The 20,061-nt window shown below is 38.4% G+C and overlaps 1 protein-coding gene across 2 annotated transcripts in view; it reads right to left on the bottom strand.

The window, feature by feature from the left end:
• Positions 1-1,604: 1,604 nt before the first annotated feature.
• The window catches only part of ARFGEF3 (ARFGEF family member 3), a 165,692-nt gene continuing 147,235 nt past the window's right edge, over positions 1,605-20,061 (bottom strand). For both annotated transcript variants that reach the window (XM_049901986.1, XM_049901992.1), the window contains 8 exons: positions 16,458-16,586; positions 13,728-13,904; positions 12,092-12,206; positions 10,413-10,515; positions 9,886-10,017; positions 8,271-8,392; positions 5,690-6,911; positions 1,605-3,725 (listed from right to left, as the gene is read on the bottom strand). In XM_049901986.1, the coding sequence (XP_049757943.1) occupies positions 3,534-3,725; positions 5,690-6,911; positions 8,271-8,392; positions 9,886-10,017; positions 10,413-10,515; positions 12,092-12,206; positions 13,728-13,904; positions 16,458-16,586 (2,192 nt within the window). In that variant the 3' untranslated portion in view covers positions 1,605-3,533. The remainder of the gene's footprint in view (positions 3,726-5,689; positions 6,912-8,270; positions 8,393-9,885; positions 10,018-10,412; positions 10,516-12,091; positions 12,207-13,727; positions 13,905-16,457; positions 16,587-20,061) is intronic.

Genomic DNA, 20,061 nt, shown 5'->3' with positions numbered 1-20,061 from the left:
GAAATCCTATGAATAGTTTGTCAACCCTCCCACACCAAAAACCTAATGGCAGGGAGAAAGCTGGCAGAGTGCGGTGTACTTGGCTGGATTGTTCAGCCAGGGCTCCCTTATACCCCGAGTCTTCCAGGTGCTTGTTTCATGGCATACACTTGGCCAAAATAACAAGAAAATGAGAGTAAATCTCAACATTACAGTAACGTGGTTTTGGCAATAAATACAGGCAACTAAAAACAACATGCAAAATCTTGTTCTGCTTAGATCTGTAAATGTATGGTAATAACAGTTTTTAGCTGCAAAAAGCTGCCTTGACCATGGTCTGACTGTTACCACAAGACTGTGAGGATAAAAACATCTGACACTTTCAGACTGTGGGAGGAGAGAAAGGAAGAAACTGGGATATCAGAAACTGTGAGGGACTGACCTAGGCAGTCTTAGGCAAGGCCACTCTGCCCACCAAGCGTTCTAATGGTCTTCCTTTCTTCTCCATCCACTAAGAGAATGCAACTAATGTCACTGTAACCTGAAGTACCATTCTATTAGAGACTATTTTGCATTTTTTGCATTAAGCAATGTCCTTACTAAAAACTGCAAATACTTCTGGGAAGTAGTACTGTGACTTAGCTAATTTTCTGCTTGAAATCTGATGTGGATGGGGATGTAAGTGGAGCAGAGTACAATGCAGGGCTTTGAACTGATTCTTCCTGGTTTAGTCATGGCCAAACAAGTGAAACTGGAATGGATGCAAATTTTTTAAATTTTAAAAATCTGGCTGAACAGGAACAATAACCAGAATGAGAAAAATTGAGTCTAAGCCCTGCTAGAGACCTAATCTCTTTCTTAGAAAACAAGGGCAGTGTACCTGTTGCAGAGCAACCAAATTTCTTGCCTGTCAGATTTGCAGCAGAGTTGGAAACAGCAGTGCCCCACTCAAACATGGCGGCCAACCACACCACTCTTGCATGTGTTTTGCTCTCCACAGCCCTGCCAATAATCCAGTCTCACACATCAGGGTCCTCAGAGGGCTCACTATGCCTCTTCCAAGTGTCCCATTCCAGATCACCCAAATTGTAAAAATTCAGTTCTGCTCTGGTTTCATTTCAACAGCTCTGACTGAACTGATTCAAATCCCTGGTAGGATGGGAATGACAGTGGGCTGAGGAAACAATGTGGGCCTATGGGAGTGGGCTATAGAAAAGATGATGGAATGTTACCAACATCTCTTACAAAATTGTAGGTAAAAAGCTATATAAACATCTTTTTATTCTTGGGTCCCATCATCAGGCTAGTACTAGAGCAGTGTTTGGACACAGCATGGGGTAAACCTGGTTTCATGAACTAGCCTCGGATCTATAATACAGAAGCTGTGGGAAAATGAATTGATTGCTAAACAACTAATTTAATTCTGGAACATGAAATTCATAAATTGAGGGAGGCTTCCTTTGAATTTGTATACTTTATAAACAGTTGCTACATATAAACATTTTGTAAGTACTCTGATTCTATAATCTGTTTTACTGAAGCTCCTCCCCTCCCCCCATTAAAATGTAGAGCTGAACCTTGTAGTTACAAAAAGAAACAAAACAGCCATATATGGCTGCTTCTGTAAAAAAAAAAAAAAAAAGAAAAAGTATCAACCCAGTTTTCAATTGCACTTACAAAGTATAAAAATTCAAAACTATAGGAAATAGCTCACTGCTATCCCAAGAATTCATTGCCTGTTAGATCAAAGCGTTGAAGATCTGTTTCTAAACTTGAATGATTGAGGAGTAAAAACCGAAGGCAAAGAGTGTTTTGTGGAACTGGAGAAATGTCTTCTGATTCTGTGGTGACCTCTAGATGGCATACTTAGCGATAAGGTTCTTTTAGGCTTGCCTACGTGAATCAGAAGGCTTGCCGCCTTCCTAACTATGTAGATAGCTACCTATTCCTCAAGGAAGGCAGTTTACAAACACCAGGCCTGAATACAGCTCAATTTTAAATCCTTCCTTCAATAATGAAGAGTTGATGGTTTTATCTTTAAGGATAGCATGTTTGATTATGAATACATTTTTAGGGCCTAGGGAAATTATATGCCTTAGTAACTAACTCTGCTATCTAGATTGTATATATGTAGGCTTGATTGAGGAGTTTTAATCATTATGATTAGAGTTTAAGAAGTATAAAATATACTGTAAATAATAGGAAAAAGTTTCCAAATTCATTTTCTAATAATACTTAGGAAAAGAAACATTTTAACAGCCATGTATTCACTAAGATATTGGTCTGAATAAAAAGACCTCAAACATAGGGTAAAATTTACTTAAAAAAATTATTTTTCTAAATTTCATTCTATGTCCCTTTGTCTAGTTTTTATTTTTTTCTAAGGCCAGAGCTTGTATCACTGATACCAGAATTGTTGTATGATATTTAAAATTAAATCTGCCAGTTTCTTAAATCAAGACTTAATATGATTATATCATATCTCCTTCCCCAGCCCTTCTAGCTGTTTCCCTACCTTACACTTCCTGCCCCCCCATTCCCTGAGAAGTCAGCTCACTGGATGGAGGACTCTGAGTTCCTTTCCTCCAAGGGTATTGATATGAGTTGCATTTTTTAATGTTTTGTTTTCTTAAAAACTAAATGCTATACCTTATGTTCAGATATCTGTGGGGCATAGAAATGTCTGTGCAACAAGGGGCTAAGGCACCATTTCTTCTTTCCTTGTTTGTCTTGGGAGCAGAGGGAAAGACTAATGGGACAGCAAGGTGGCTGGTCAGTCTGACGTCTGTTGGCGAAATACATGTATCAGCCAATATCACTGGGGACTCTGTGTCAAAGACTGCCATGCCACAGACTGAAACCTGCCAGGAAAGAAGTTTCTTCCTCTAGAAGTAGGGCAATAAAGGCACAACAGTACCTTACATGGGAAGTTGGTATATACCAACCTGAGAAGCTTGATAACGATAACTTAAGAACAATTCTGAAATGTTCTGGAATATTTTGCAGCAAAATACATCCCTTTCTCATTACACCCAAGAATATATTTTTGCAGCTGTTTTCTTCCCCATCAAGCCTATAGTCATCATCCAAATCTTCCTCTAATTAATAATATCTGAGTATTTATACATCAGCTTGACTTACTAGCAGATATCATATCAAATTGCATTTATTTTTAAAATGGCGAGTCAAATGGATCAATGTAGTGTTTTCAAAGTAGTCCTTGAAATTGACCCATTTAGGGACATTGCAAGCAAAAGCACTGGGAAATAAACTTCAAGATTTAAAAAGATGTGTCAAGGAAGGGAGTCTTCTCTGAAATAATGTGCAAAATCAGAGTATCATTTGTGTCATCTAGATACCACCTCAGTATCCAAATGGTCCCAATGCTGATTAGTTACGGAATAGCTAGGAAGGCTTTTTTTTTACATTAGGGAACATTTCTGTGAGACACGAATTTAGATGGGGCTGGTGGTGGGGAAAATGGTATCAGTTGGGTTAGCAGGTATACTCTAACCCTTGCTATTTTATTTCCTTGGGAATGGAATATGAATCTTCTATACAATGATGTCATACACACGGCCCACTCTGCCCAGCCATTCTCTCACAGCCTGGCGAACTCTGATGTCGGTCACATGACAGGTCAGCTGGCTGATGCATGGGAACACTGCTGGCTGGAGGGCAGTGAAGGTCTGGTCTGGAAGGATCTGAATCTGATTGAGAACTGTTAGCACCATGTTGGTCCACGCCTACGAGAAAGGATTTACGAGAATTAGAGCTTTCTCCCATGGTTTTATTGGAACCCTCAGATGTGGCTGTACCCTCCCAATCTATTAATAGGTTTTCTCAGGCTTTAAAAATAGCACCAATAAATTAGTCTCTCCTCTGTGAGTCAGAAATAACTCAATAGCAATTGGCTTGGTTTTTGGTTTTAATGTTATCTGTGTCTCTGCCCATCCTTATATATGTGAATTTAAAAGGAGAGTTTATTATAGGCATTTTTTAAATTTGATATGCCTATAATAAACTCTCCTTTTAAATTCACATATATAAGGATGGGCAGCGACACAGATAACATTAAAACCAAAAACCAAGCCAATTGCTATTGAGTTATTTCTGACTCACAGCAACTCCATGTGTTGCAGAGGAGAATTGTGCTCCACTGGGTTTTCACGGCTGTGACCTTTTGGAAGCAGATCGATAGCAGATCTGCCTCTGGGTGAGTTCGAACTGAGCGCTTAACTGTGCCACCAAGTGACCCCATGTTTAATATCAGAAATGCCTTATTTTCAACTTTCACAAACTTATTCCTTAAATTAAAAAAAAAAAAAACTTCTCATAATGAGATTTCCATAGGCCACAATAATTTAAATTTCTTTATAATGCCTAGATAACTTGGAAAATAAATCCATACCCATTGCTGTCAAGTCGATTCCAACTCAAAGCAACCCTATATGACATAGCAGAACCGGCCTATAGGGTTTCCAAGGAGCGGCTGGCAGATTCTAACTGCCAACCTTTTGGTTAGCAGCCAAGCTGTTTAGCCACTTCATCGCCAGGGCTCCAACTTTGGAGCTATCCCATAACTTGGAATATACATGCTTTAATTTAGGATAACTTTAAAAATCACAACAAAGCCCTAAGACATGAAAAAGCAATTAAGATTTATGAGTTGCTAAAAAAAGTGGTCTGTTAAAGAATACCATACATCTCAATTTGACTGGATACTTTCAAAGCTGTAGTCTAAGATAATTTTTGTGGATTCTGAATTGCAAAGTTCTAGTTTAAGATAGTACAAAGGAAAACGAAGCATCTTGCAGAGCTCTTACTAATTCCAATTTATGTTTACTCTAAGAATTCCTATATAGGTTTATAGAAACCAATAGCTCCACATCCTCTTAAACTTCTTAGGCCTGTGACAGGGGTCTACAACTTAAGATAAACATTCAGATTATTTTTAAATGCCTTTCTCTAGATTCCTGTTTCTCTTTCTTCCTATCCCATCTCTTCTCAAACTCATTTTTGATGTACCATAGAATTAAAAAAATATATATATATATGAAGGAACAGGCACACTCAACGCCCTTTGAAGAAAGAGAATGTTTATGCGCCTGGGATGGGTTAGAAAAGCTTGAGATGAGAACAATTCATTGGTATTACCACACAATAATGCTTTGTAACTATAGAATTTCTTAAATGCCCTCTTCAAATAAACTAAGGACTTAATTCCAGTTAAATGTCTATCAGTTTCATAAGCTTCAGCTTATTTATATAGGTGATTTTCCAATTTTCATAAGGTCCCTGGGTGGTGCAGAAGGTTGGTGGTTCGACTGCACCCAGACTCACCAAAGAAGAAAGGCCTATGATCTACTTTTGTAAGATTAGTCAAGAAGACTCTATGGAGTGCAGTTCTAGTCTGACACACGTGGTGTGTGTGTCAGAACCAAGTCGACGGCAAAGCATACACACAGTGCCTGAAAGCACTGGGGAATGTAATTTCAGTTTCACACTGATACAGTAACACAGATCTTGTGTCTTAGGTCAGGGAATCACCTTACTTTGAGGTAAATGAATCCCATATTGGCTTTATATCCAATTTTAGAGTGTGTATCAACACTTTGTGAGGATGAACAAGTCTGTTATTTGAAAACCAACCTCATGGCCTGCATTTCCAGCCGCTCCTCCCTACATCCCCTGGGCAGCAGGAACATACCTGGATCTGTGCTTCAGCATCTCTCACAGACACACTCAGGGAACTCCCTGTGGAGCCCGAGCGGGGCCTCTTCTCCTGCCGCAAGAGCTCAGGGCCTGCACTGAGGGAATGCCGCATCTGACCTTGGTCCATCAAGTGCTGGGGCCGCTGAAGCAGTGGGGAGCCCTGGCCCCTTGAGCCCAGCAGCTCTCCTTTCTTCTCCACTTTGACCTCTTTGGCAAATGTGGGCAGGTTGTGCTGCTGTTTCCTCTTTTTGTATTCAGTCATCAACTTTGAGATGGTTTTGTCGGCTGCCATGGTGTAGATTTTGTTGCCAGCATTCTCCCACCACTCCTTCTTCTGGCTGGTGTCCTTCTTATCCACTCTGGGGCTTGGAGGCAGCATCAGCGTGTCCCCAGTGCCTCCCCTCAGACTCGAACACTCGTTGATGTGGTCCCGTGTTTGACTTCGGTCATCCTCAGGAGGGGTATCTTTCCCAGAGAAGCCCCCCGTGGATGGAGTAGATGACTCTGACTGGAAGGAGGGAAGGATAAAGAAAGGGTCAGTCTTGAAGACAGGCGGCTCTTCCATACTGTTTTCCAGGTCCAAGTGCATCTGGATGTAGTTGTTGCACAGCTCCATGCATAGCTTGTGAAGCCTCTTGACCAGCCACACCCAGTCTGCATTGCTGATAGGCTGGACACTTAGAGAAGGCATCCTTGCCCTCCACTGCCTCTTCTCCTTGCCCCTTGGGGGGCTGACCTGGGCAGTTTCCTCGAAAATGTCTTCATCTTCTGATGAGCACTGCTGGGAAGAATCTGTGCTTCTCTCATCATCCTCAAAAAGGACCTTTTTCACTTGCTCGGCAGTGATGGTCTCTTGATTGGTGAGGACAGCACATACCAGTGCATGGAAATAAATGTTAAAACTCATTGCAGACTGGCGGTAAAGGTTGGCCGCACCCCCAATGCCTGACACCTTCTTTAGTAGGCACTTTAACCCAGGGCTGGTGTCGAACTCTCTGGCTGTCCTGTATGAGTCCAGCAGTAGGTCAAATATGACTGCTAAGTTCTGCATGGAGATGTACCTGAGGAAGCCGGCCAGCTTGCTCTCTGGCACCTGGATCGTCTTCTCCTCTCCTGGAGAGGGGCCTTTGACAAACTCTTCTAACAAAATGTCATATAGGTTCTGGAGTAACACTTGATGAGACAGTAAGCTCACCACAATTTCCCTGAAGGAAACACTTCAAATGAAAAGAATAGGGTTGATTAATAGCCTTATATCAGTTACTTGAAAGTGATCCAGACATTATACATTTCAGAATACAGAATGACCTGCATTCTCAAGTCTTCCTTAAAAAAGGGCAAACCTTTTGAAGCATTACATGATAACCATTTTAATGGAATTCCTGACACTTTCTAAATTTCAGGAGCTGTAGAGTTAGATATATTATGATACTGAATTAACAATTATCAAGTCTTAGGAAACAAACAGGATAATTTTTACTAAAAATTTTAATAAGACACAATTATGGGATATGACACATTTTTTCATAGTTAGAAGTAATACATTAAAACATCAAATCAAAAGTGTAATCATTCCTGTGGAGTTCTATTTTAATTTTTCTAATCCTTTACCCTTTTTTCTTAGAAACCTTATTGTAGTCTGGCGTTGCAGGAACCAAACTACACCTATTCCTCACTTATTGACAAGCTCATTATCAGACATTTAGCATTTTCGACAACAGTAAAAAATCTACTACCTGACTTTTGCGCATTAACAATGTACGTCTGGCAGTAACAAACACTGAAGCGTGAGGCAAGAGTAAAGCTGGCTGTGATGGTTGAGGTTATGTAATGATGTAGGCATCATCCATTTTGTCATCCAATGTGGTCATCCTCCATTTTCACAAAATGCCAATTTTTGCATAACAACCTGGTCTTTGGAATGTAACCACGTCAGTAAGTGAGGAGTGGCTGTAGCTACCCATGGTATTTCGCGTATAATGCTGAAATATTTGTCGTCATCACTATTAGTGTGTCAGGAGTTTAAAAACTGGGAAAGTTCTGTCATTCCAACTTCAACTCCAGGAACAACATTTTTTCAGCAGAATGGCAGTGAAAACTGTGAGAGCCAGAACTCGACTGCCTTGCTTTTCCAGATCTTGCGAGTTTTCTGTCTTTGAAAGGATGCAGTCTTACCACTTTTCTGTCACTCCTTTTAGTGGAAAATATTTTTGTTTTCCTTCTCTGACAGGTTTATTTTACACAAGTTCCAGCTTTCACAGGTTTTACTATATTTAAAAAGAAAATTTCTTGTGGCAGGGCACAGATCTCTTGGTTTCCTGACAGCTTTATTGTTTCTAGAGCAGTTTATGTATTTCTTACAGAAACAGTCTGAACCCAGCCTCGAATTACAATTAACAACAATTACAATATGTATAAAATCTAGGCAATTAGGTTAAAAGGCTAAAAGTTTTTTTGTGAAAGCCTTTGCTAGATGATATTGCAAATGTTTTTAGTATCTTTGGTCTAAGCTTGATAATGAGTAAAAGTTGGGAATAATAAATAAGCTCCTTCCATGGCCAGGCTTAGTGGCTTACCTTTTCTTGGTATGTCCATTTGGTTTCTCATCAGGAGGCAGCTCAATGATGAGCTGACAGGACTGAGCATGATCGAAGTTGTTTGGAGTCTTTGGTGAGCACTGGGTGTCCAGCATAAACACCTGCATGGACATACAAAAGTACAGTTCAAAATTCCCTGGTCCTCGACCTGACTCCACTGGGATTAGCTGGGTGGCCTTTGGCAAGCAGCTTATTCTCTTTACGAGTTTCCTCGCCTATAAAACGGGGATGATAATGGCTTCCTTCCTGGTACATTTGTTGAGAATTACATGAGCTAATATGTGTGTATTACATATGCAAAGCATTAGAACAGAGGAGTAAATACTCTATACATATTAGCTGCTGATACATATACTAACAGCCCTACTGCTCTATCACAGGACAATTCAGTACGCTCCAACTAGCAAGTACTGACATTTAATATTAATTAAGAGTACATAAAGAAGTCCTCCATTTGTTATATAATATTCAACACAGGAATAAGAAATTAATTAGGACTTCTATCACGACTACTGATAAGCAAGATAATTCTACCAGATTATGAGAGGTGTGACTAAGAAAAATAGTAACTACTTTTGGGATATCTGATCCAAATGATTTCATTTTCCATGATTTACCTTTTCCACTTCTTTTTGGAAATACTGTTAGCTTTTTTTTTTTTTTAAGGAACCTTTTCCAAATCTTGTAAGAATTAACAGATCATTTAATGCAGGGTTATTTTAAAAGTGAATATAGGAGAAGGGTTGGGACTGAAAAAGAAACAGAAATATTAAGTGAAAGATTCAATAAATGTTTTTCTGCTCTTCTCCTCCATTAATGATCCATTTCAGAAGAAGATTCCATTGGCATTTTAATACTCTCTCTGTGTGGTGTGTTGAAAAGACTCCTATATGCACAGAGGGAAGTTCTCTATCTGCAATGGCTTCCTATTTATAGAAGCTATCACTTTGGAGGACCATCCTCTTGGTTTGTGTTCTAGTTACTAGTCAGACTTATTTTGCTTGTTGTTTTATGCCTTGCTCTAGTAATAAGGTAAATACACAGAATTTGCTCTGAGCTCACAACCAACTTTTGTAATTTCTTATGTGTGTCTCAAGAAGAAAAACTCATTGGTACATAGTAATTCCTTCATAGGGGGATAAATTTTAATTTTAATAATCAGTTATATTCAACTATGAATGCATGATATGATCATTCAAATTTATTAAGCAGCTTGTAAATATTAAGCTCTGTGCTTAATGAGTTTGCTATCCTTAAGGTACAGTAGTCTAGCAGTAACATATTTAAGCAAATCATTATAAGGACTGTAAGCAATTATGTATAAAGTACAGTGGTGAGGCTGCAGAAAAAATCTGATGTGGGCCCTTGGAGTTTGCAACAAGCACATGATGGTGGAAAGAAGGAAACTATTGATTGGGTTAAGTCATTCCTGGTGAGGAAATGGTACCAGCAAGAGTTCAAAGGGGGAAGCATATGTCCCCAAGGGAATAGAAAGGCTGGTTGGTGATGCAAGACCTTTAGGAAAGATTCATAACAGGTATGTCAAGCTTCAAGAGCCCCCGAGAATCCCTGACATCAAAAACCCCAACCTTACCTGCTGAGCCATGGCTCGGATGCGCCAGTACTCTGCCTCGGCACTAGGGGAGGAAGAGGGGGCCGCCACCCTCACCTGGCAGCCTTCCCCACTGAAGCTCTCAGTGCCACTGTGGAAGCAGCCCAGCAGGTCCTAAAGAGAAACACAGCAGACGTTCACTGTAGGCATCCAGGTTCATGGCACCAGGCTCTATCTTGGATCTACCACTGTCCATTAAAACAGAACTGCCCCCTAGGGTTTCCAAAGAGCACCTGGTGGATTCGAACTCCTGACCTTTTTGTTAGCAGCCAAACTCTTAACCACTGCACTGCACCAGGGTTCCAAAACAACAACAGCAACTGTCAGTTGACGGTGTTGGCTAGGACAAAAGTACTAACCCAGCAACTTCTTCCTCAACATCTGCCAGATTTCAAGTGACACTGCCTGCTTTGAGTAGGAAGGCAGAATCCAAGTGCCTAATGTGAGGAAGCACCAGGAAGCTAAGGAAGATTTGGATCTGTTCCGGCTCTCTCCTCAGAGCAATTTACCTTCACTGGCTTGAGGGTAGCAGAGAAGGCCTCCTGCAGGGCACAGCACGCAAGTCTCCACATTTCTTCAGTGAACACTGGCCCTGCTGTCACAAGGACATACCTGCCCAGAGAAACGAGGGAAGTCTTGAATCCAAATAGATCCTTATAGACTCGTGCAGAGATTCATGCAGAGATTTATTCCCTAGTGTCCTGACAACTCTTTCTGTCTCATCACTCTTCTTCAGTCCATCTGGTATTTCATTGTCAAAAGAAAGTTTCCTAAGCCATTTCAATATAAAAATGTTAAGGGCTCCCCATTACAAATGAATGTACTAGCATTTAAATACATGTAAGACTCTATATTCTGTACCAATTTTCCCTCTAGCCCCATTTTCCACAAAACCAAAACAAACAAAAAACACCACTGTTGTTGAGTCGATTCCAACTCATAGTGACCCTATAGGACAGAGTAGGACTGCCCCATAGAGTCTCCAAGGCTGTGAATCTTTATGGAAGCTGACTGCCACATCTTTCTCCCACAGAGTGGCTGGTGTGTTTGAACTGCTGACCTTTTCGTTAGCTGCCAAGCACTTTAACTACTGCACCACCAGGGCTCCTTCCTCCACAAATACCAAACAAATAAAACAGCAACAAAAAACCCTATTGTTGTCACCTATAATTCCCACCTCCATACATTAGTTCATGCTGTTCTCCTGCTTGAAAAGTCCCCACCTACCAAAATCTTACCCATCATAGGGGGTTAGTAACCAATGTCATGAAACTATATGTGTACTAATTGTTTAATGAGAAGCTAGTTCTGTAAACCTTCACCTAAAGTACAATAAAACTTTTTTTTTTTTAATGGAAGTTTTTGTAAATTTAGAAGACCAATGGAAAATAGAAGTTGAAGGAAAATTTTATCATTTTATCTTACATAAAAGAAAACAGAAGTGTCTACTTTTCTTCCTCTTCACAATTCAAAGCAAATTATAAAATACAGATGACTATATATTTTTTTCCTGTCTTTTGCTTATAGGAGAATATAGATTTCATAGTTTATGTAATTTGCCTTTCAGTAGGAAATAAAACATTTATGCGTTGGCCTAGATAAAGGAAAGGGAATTCAGTGAGAATATTTAAAACATTATGCTCTGTACCTTAGGGGAGCTGACTCTAATGAAGTCCTTCCTGACCATCCTATGCCCCAGACCTCTTGTGCTTTCTTGGCATTTACTAGTTACTCCTTACTATTACGATTTTTTCATGCGACTATCTCTGTTATGTCTTTCTGAATAGAATATAAGCTCATTCAGAGCAGGGCCCTTGGTTTACATCACTGTCCATGCACCACAGTATCTTGTATAATACCTTACATAATATTTGCTGACAATACTGAAGTTACTAGAACAGAGACATTTTTACTTATAAAACCTATTGCCATCGAGTTTCTTCCAACTCATAGTGAGCCAACAGGACAGAGCAGAACTGCCCCAGAGGATTTCCAAGGCTGTAAATCTTTACGGAAGCAGACTGCCACATCTTTTTTTCTTTTACAGAATGGCTAGTGGGTTCAAACCACCAACTTTTTGGTTAGCAGCCGAGCACTTAACCATCATGCCACCAGTGCTCCTTTAATTCCCTTGGATTTCAGAATGAAAATTCCTATTCTGTGGAAAGCCAAAGAACATTTTTCTCACCTAATACAGGAGCAGCCCACTCTGGAGATGGTTTCCATGGGCTTGGCCACACACGCTACCAGTAACTCAAAGAGGTCCTTCAGCATGGTGTTGATCATACTCTCATACCTGATATCTACAGGGAAAAGTAAAATCAAGATTTCACTCAACTTTATTGTAAAGCACAGGTTGAAATGGCCATCTGTAGCAAAAGAGGAAAGTCTAGTTTTAAGTATATAGGTATCTGGAAAAAAGAAATAGAACAATGGGAAAAAATGGCTATATCAAAACAAAACAATTTTCTTAGCTTTTATCCAATTTCAGCTTGTTTCATCCATTTCTAGATATGTCAAGGTGAAAAAATGTGGTATACTTTTATGTGTTGATGACATTTTTCAAAGTATATCATTTACCTACTTAAACAACAGGACATATATAACCTGAATACCAGCTAAAAATTAAAATTCTAAAAATGTATACTTTTATTACTTCTGCTATCTGGAGTAAATGCTTTTAAAAAAACAAAAAGACTGTAGTCCTAACATTTTAGTCCTAATATTTCTTGAACCTTGTTAGTCTGGTTTCATCCTGTATGCTATCATCGGACTAAAGAAAATAAGACTTTAAGACCACATTCTATTTGCCCGATTCAAGGGATACATCTTCATTCTTTTCCTCAAAACTTCTTGTGACGCCACAGAACAAACTTCAGTGGAATCCTCTAGGGTCCCATGCTGGGCAAGAACATCTATCGTTAGGTTTACAGTTACACTGACATGTGGAAACAACCACTTGTTTTCTTTTTCAATTAGTGTTCTTTTTGCAGTGCAATCTGTTCTTCCTGAACGTAGCAGAGGCACAGTTTATCTTTTCTTTGTGCCTCTCCCTTTAGGGGTCAACATTCTCAGTAGTTTTTCTACCTTCTCCAAAAAGGGACTCTTCTTCACTTGCCTTCTCCCTTATACTTCCATATGTCTTTCCCTTTTATTTATAAACTGTGGTTTGAATGGATGTTTCCTCTAGTCCCAAACTTCCAGATTTTCTCGTGGCAGATCATGAGCAAGAATCAGTGTTTCACAAATGTTTCTTCACTGGTACCACCCATCTCCCCTGCCTCCATCTTCCTTTTCATCTGCTCACTTCAAACATACTGTTTCACCCCACACTTTCATATCTTTCTCTAGGTGCCGCAAATATGAAGAATCCTCTCTTCATCCCTAACTTGTTAGGCAATTTCTTGCCCATAATTGAAGTCTTTTCAAAAAACCCTTCCTCCTCCATCTAACTTCCCCAGATAAAGCAGGACAACAGGATATAGCCCCTCACTAACCCCAACCTATAGGCTATTTCTTCTTTATTACATACTTGAACTTGCCTCTCCTAATGCACAGATACCCTAAACCTGCTTATTATACATTTTATTTTTAATTGCCTCTCTATATAGAGAGAGTATTCTGTTTGATTATTTTGTAGAGGACACATAGGCATCAGTTTTCTCTTGGGAAATCTACTACTAGAGGGCTGGCATTGAACATGCAATTCTATTTTAATAATTCCTAGGACAAAAACCATGCACCATTAGGTATTTACTGAAGGTATTTAGTCAATGATGCTGTCTACTAAAATACTCAAAGAACTGCTCTGGCAAAATAGATACCTGAATGTATAAAGCTTTGAATGTGTTCGACCACCAGCTCACAGGACAGACCAATGGCGTGCTTGAAATTAGCAGAGGCCGCGTCCCAGTAAGAATGGTCTTTGTGGCTACGACGGAGCCAAAGGGACATCACAGGAAGGAGAAGATGAACGACTGCATAGATACCAAAGCCTGGTCCTGAAAAAGGAAAGTTGGCATCAGAATTGTGTCCTCAGCAACAATCCTGTAATAAAAGGAGAGCTCTTTGCCATCATTTGGCATTGCCAATCTCTCTTGAAGGATCTTACCATTCTCTAAGAAGGAGCAAGAAAAAAGAATTTACCACTTGTCATGGATTGAATTGTGTCCCCCAAAATGTCCGTCAACTTGGCTAGGCCATGATTCCCAGTATTGTGTGATTGTCCACCATTTTGTCATCTGATGTAATTTTCTTGTGTGTTGTAAATACTATCTCTATGATGTTAATGAGAGGGGATTAGCAGCAGTTATGTTAATGAGGCAGGACTCAATCTACTAGATTAGGTTGTGTTTTGAGCCAATGTCTTGTGAGATACAAAAGAGAGAAGTGAGCAGAGAGACAGGGGGACCTCATACCACCAAGAAAGTAGCACCAGGAGCAGAGCCTATCCTTTGGACTTGGGGTCTCTGTGCTGAGACTCTCCTAGACCTGGGGAAGATTGATGACAAGGACCTTGCTCTAGAGCCAACACCCCAAATTTGGACTTCTAGTCCACTGTTTTTTTTTTTTTAGCCTACTAGACTGTGAGAGAATAAACTTCCGTTTATTGAAGCCATCCACTTGTGATATTTCTGTTACAGCAGCACTAGATGATTAAGACACCACTGATGGGAGAATGCATGCTCTTCAGTGGCATTTTTCTTTTTTGTTTCTGCATGATTTTAATTATATAAGTAATACATGAATACATTCTTAAAAAAATTAAAATACTGATAAAAGTATCACTTGACCAATTCTTAGTCCCCAGATGTAAATCTAAATAGCACTGGGTTATATGAAACAGAGAGAGATATTGGGGTTTTAAGCTTTTTTTTTTTTTTTTTACATAAATGGGGATACTGTAAACATTGGTCTGAAGTTTGATTTTTTTTTTCACTTAACAATATATGTTAGCGATCACTGTATATCAGCAAATTCCGATAGTCCTCGTTTTTAGTGCCACACATTATCCCACTGTATGTATATGCGACAATTTATCCATTCCTTTACTGATGGACATCTAAGATGTTTCTAATTTTTTGCTTTATAGACAAGCTATAATAAAAATCTTTGTGCTTCAAGGCATGCTTTTGGAATAAACATGGAAAATACATGAAAATAAAAACCCACAGAGGTAATCACATTTTGAAGTAGTCTAGTAACTTTTGAAAGCACATTTATGTGTATGTGTGTATTTATAAATACATACATTTTCATGTAGCTGAGACTGTATTCCATAATATTTATATTTTAATAGTGCCTTGTAAACAGCTATTCATATTAAATATTCTTCAAAAATATTAAATTTCAGGCCTGCATAATATGTACATGGCTTTAACATAATTTGCTTTCCATTTAGGGCGTGTATAATATTTCTGGTATTCCAGACATTTCTCTGAACATACTTATATACACATTTTTGTCTGCTTTACTGTTAATCTCCTTAGATGATAGACTCCTAAAAGTAGAACTATTAAATGCTCTTTATACACAGTTTGTGGCAATAAATGTAAAAGGAGAAGATGGTACCTAACAGTAAGACAGAGTTAGAATTAATTCTATAAAATATCTGCTTATTCTTAGGTGGAAAGTTTTTTAAATTACAAGAGTAGCTATGGTGGTTTTTCTGAGAAAAAAAAATTCTGACATCAAAGAGCTGATGTATAGAAAGGACTCAATGTCTCTACATTCATACAAAAGGACTAGAGTTGGATTACAAATTAGTCCATCTACATTTTATTTTAATGCTTCACTTCTAATTTTCCTGCAAAAGGTAACTATATTTTAAAACGGCATCCATCATCAAGTCTTCATGAATTTATGATGAATACAGAACTCTTCTCATTACTATATGGAATTAGCTAGTGTTTCCATTTGGGGTTCTGATTCTGTTAGTAAAAATTTCTATAAAAATATCTCTTTGAGCTTGGGAAAACTGGATGAATAACATGCATGCTACACTTGATTAATTCAGAACAAGAAATAAATTCCTGAGAGCAATTCTTCTCCAATACTATGAGGGGCTGTACTAGGTGATTACTAAAGGTCTTTTTCCAAATATAATCACCTGTGAGCTTTATAGCAACAAGATGCTGCTATCTTTATACTGCATATACTTTTGAGTAGTTTGTCATTTCAGTGGTAGACTTGGTGAGCCCTACAGACATCCTGGGGCCCAAGAGCATGTGACTGAGAGATCTGGTCAAGGAGGAAGACTGTAATCACAGAACAGAGCAAAACCAATTGGCTTATGGAAGCACTGATACCTCAGTCTTGGCTCCGTTAACATGGGGCTCAAACTAACTGGCCACCACACAGTCTTTGTAAATGGGCGGATAGGCAGACATGCAAACAATACACTAGACATATCTTAAACCTAACTGCATTCTGGCCAATCAACATTCATTGAGCATCTATTATATGTGAAACAGTAAAACAGATAGATACTCACAGAAATACCCTCCTGAAAGTTAAACATATAACAATTCACCGGAAGACATAAAAATATTTACCAGGTATTTTGGTAACATCTCTCAACAGCTCAAAGAGTAAATCCAAGGTTGGCGGTTGGTGCTGACGTGGGCAATTGGACACAGCAGCTGTTAACTGCTCAAGTAAGATGATCCAGACTTCTATCAGACCTGGAATCCCAAAAACAGCCTCTGTAAGACCCACTTCAACACAGTGATCACTGCAAGATCAAATTCAACAGTGCATTTAACAGGGTTCTACACACTGTCAAGAGCTGTAAGGATGTGAGTGCCTAGATACACCAGCAGCTTATAATTTACATGTTTTGACAAAGTCAACGGGAAAGATGCCAATATTTCTTTTCATTTCAAGAAGATGATGGCATGGTATGTGAATTCTACTTAATTGAAATGATGGTCAGATTTCTCAGGAGCTAATAGCAAAATAATAAAATATCCCTTTCATCACCTTAGTCTATCTTCTGTTCTCATTGCCTCATTTTTTTCAAGGGTCTATCATTCATCTCCGATTTTTTTTTTCACAATCTATAAATCATTTTTTATGGCTTTTCATTTTTTATTTTTATTGTTGTTGAAAATATACACAGCAATATATACACCAATTCAACAATTTCTGTGTGTACAGTTCAGTGTCTCTGACTACATTCCTCAAATTGTACAACCATTCTCACCTTCCTTTTCTAAATTGCTTAAACTCACTGTCCCCACCTTCCTGTCTAACCTTTCAAGTTGCTGTTGTCAGTTTGATTCCATATAGACAGTTCTTTAAAAGGGCATAATGCTCAAGGCAGACATTCTTTACTAGTTATGCTAAACTATTTTTTTTTTTTTTTTTTTTTATAGTTTGGTTCAAAGAAGACATCAGGGGATAGTTTTGGTTTAACTAAAGCTTAAAGATCATGTCAAGGCAATAGTTTCAGGGGTTTATCCAGCCTCAATGGCTTCAGGAAGTCTGGAACCCATGAAAATTTGAAGTTCTGTTCCACATTTCCTGCCCCCTTCCCTTTCATCAGGATTCTTCTATAGAACATTTAAAACATTCAATACTGGTAGCTGGGCACCAACCAGTTCTGGCTATGGCATAGGAGGCAGTTGTTTATGGAGACAATGTGCCAGCATCTATAAATCACTTTTATTTGTCCAAGTTTCAGTTTGCAGTTATGGTACTCTCTGAATCCTGCATACATACAAACCACTGTCTATGCTGCTCACGCATGGGGAAATGATGCTCATAGCGTCAAAAGGGATTGTCTTCCCAGAACAATACATCCCTCAGTACACCTCTCTTCTTCTTCTAAGAGTTTCATTTTTTAAAATAAGATACTAACTATTCATGCTGCATATTACTAGGTGAGAGGAAAAACATGGAATTTTTGTTATTGTTCCAAACAATTCTAGTTTTGTCATTAACTTGAGCACTATATGAGCCTACATTCCTGCCCATCACCGCCTTCTGAAGTATGTGAGTCAACAGCTCAAACAGCTGAGGCAGAGAAAGGACTCAGTTTCTCTAGCTTCACATAAAAGGACCTAGAGTTGGGTACAAAAATATAAAAGGACCTGAAGTTCTATGCAAAAATAGTCCAGCCTACATTTTTATTTTAATCCTTCACTTCTAGTTTTCCTGCAAAAGGTAACTATATTAGACAATGGCATTGCAGTTTTTAAATATTCCCATTAAAAAAAAACTACCATAATTTTTTTAATATACTGATTGCAAGGAGGGAAAACCGAACCCCACGGACAAACATATAAAATTAGACGACAGGAGATTCTCATGAACACCAATATATGAGCAGGTACGGACAAGCAGGGGACATGCACAGGACAGAAAGATGCTGAACATCATTGTGGGTGTACAACCAATAAAATACACAAGAAAGCTCCACAAAACAAAGGATTTCACTTTTTAAACAAAATTGCAAAGAAGAGGGAGAGAGATGGATTAAAAGAAAATAAAGAGACATCAACCAGTCACAAAGTACAGACCTCATGGGAATCTTGAAAGTAATTTGACATCGTTGGAAATGTTAACACTGACTAGAAATTTGATGCTATTTAAGTTATTGCAATGGTTTGTAATAATGGTACTGTGGTTATCTTTAAAGATACATACTGATATATTTACAGGTGAAATGCTATGATGTTTGGAATTTTCTTTAAAATAATATGAAAAGGAAGAATATGGAGAGAGAGACACATGATACAAGATTGGCCATAGGCTGATCATAGCTGAAGCTGGGTGATGGGTACATGATGGTTCATTATATCATTCTGTCTACTTTGCATATGTGTGGAATTACCATAGAAAAAGGTTTTAAAAAAAGTATTTGCCACTGGGAACCAGAGGAACAATATCTGAGAATATGTCAATGGTGAGAATTTTTTTTTAATATTAAAGCTTTTCTTTTCTATGATCTAGCTATGTTTCATATATTATTATAATTTTAAAGCCCTCAGTGAATTCATAATGTTGGATAATTTAGGTAAGCGCTGCCTGAACTTTATTCATAATAGGCTTGCTAGAAAAAAATGAATGGATTAATGGTTTGTTCAAGATGGAAAGGGGAATGTTCACTGTTACATACACAAACCGCTTACAGCTGTTTTAAAGAATGTATCATGGGTAAGCAGCATTGGCTTGTGTGTATAATTATCTGGGCTGGAGGTTTTAGATGCTAAGTAAAAATGAATCCTACAAGCTGGGATCGACTGGATAGCAACAGGCTTGGTTTTTTATATAGTTGTTAAGATTAGACCTCTATTAGGCAACATTTAGCCAATTTCCAATATTTTAAAGTGTTCTCTACTTTAGATTTTTATTTCTTAATTCTTCCTCACAATTGGTCTGAACTAGTGAGATTTACTGTGACTAGTGAGATTTTACAGTTTGTAACTCTTATCAAAAAATGTAATTAAAAAAAGAAAAAAAAAACACAAAAGCCTGACAACTTAAACTACCAACAAAGTCTAAAAAAAAAAAAAGTAAATCTTCCTGCCACCCCTACAAATGAGTTTGTAACAGCAAAATAAATTTGTAACAGTAAAACAAATAAATAAACAAAAACCTCTCAACAAAGTCCTTTTCTAAGAGTTTGAAACAACCTAAACTCAGAAACTAGGCCTCTTTAGCAATGTTGTTTCCATTTCTAGATCTGGAACAGAATGGGGCCTTCTGAGACAGAAGGGAGCGAGCATGAACATTGGTTAAACCCTCTGAAAATGATCAACAATAAACCAAAGCTACTAGATTGAACTCTAATTCATAGGAGATTACATGGGATCTATTTGAAACAAATTCTTTAAAGTATTGTTTTAATGAGCCTCCAGCTTCCCCGGTCACAGATAGATTCTCCTCAGTAACAGCTTAACTTCCCCCAGTCTCTAACCAAATAGTCCTGCAGGAAATAATTACAAAATGACTGTGTTTCCTAAAAGGTATTGAAGACAATTATCAGCCAATTTAAGTACCAGTGCATCGATGCAACCACATTCCAAATTGCTAAATTCAAGTGAATTTGGAGTTAGAAATGGCATTTAGTGGAATCTGCAAACCTGCATTGGTTTTAGATAAAGGCACCCATGTCAAATGGATGGGTTTGGATGGAGGCATCAATTGTAAAAT

Source organism: Elephas maximus, chromosome 1 (assembly GCF_024166365.1).
Source record: "Elephas maximus indicus isolate mEleMax1 chromosome 1, mEleMax1 primary haplotype, whole genome shotgun sequence".
In the NCBI taxonomy this organism is placed as follows: domain Eukaryota; kingdom Metazoa; phylum Chordata; class Mammalia; order Proboscidea; family Elephantidae; genus Elephas; species Elephas maximus.
Note: the sequence above shows the minus strand (reverse complement) of the source record. Positions and strands in the feature narration are given on the sequence as shown.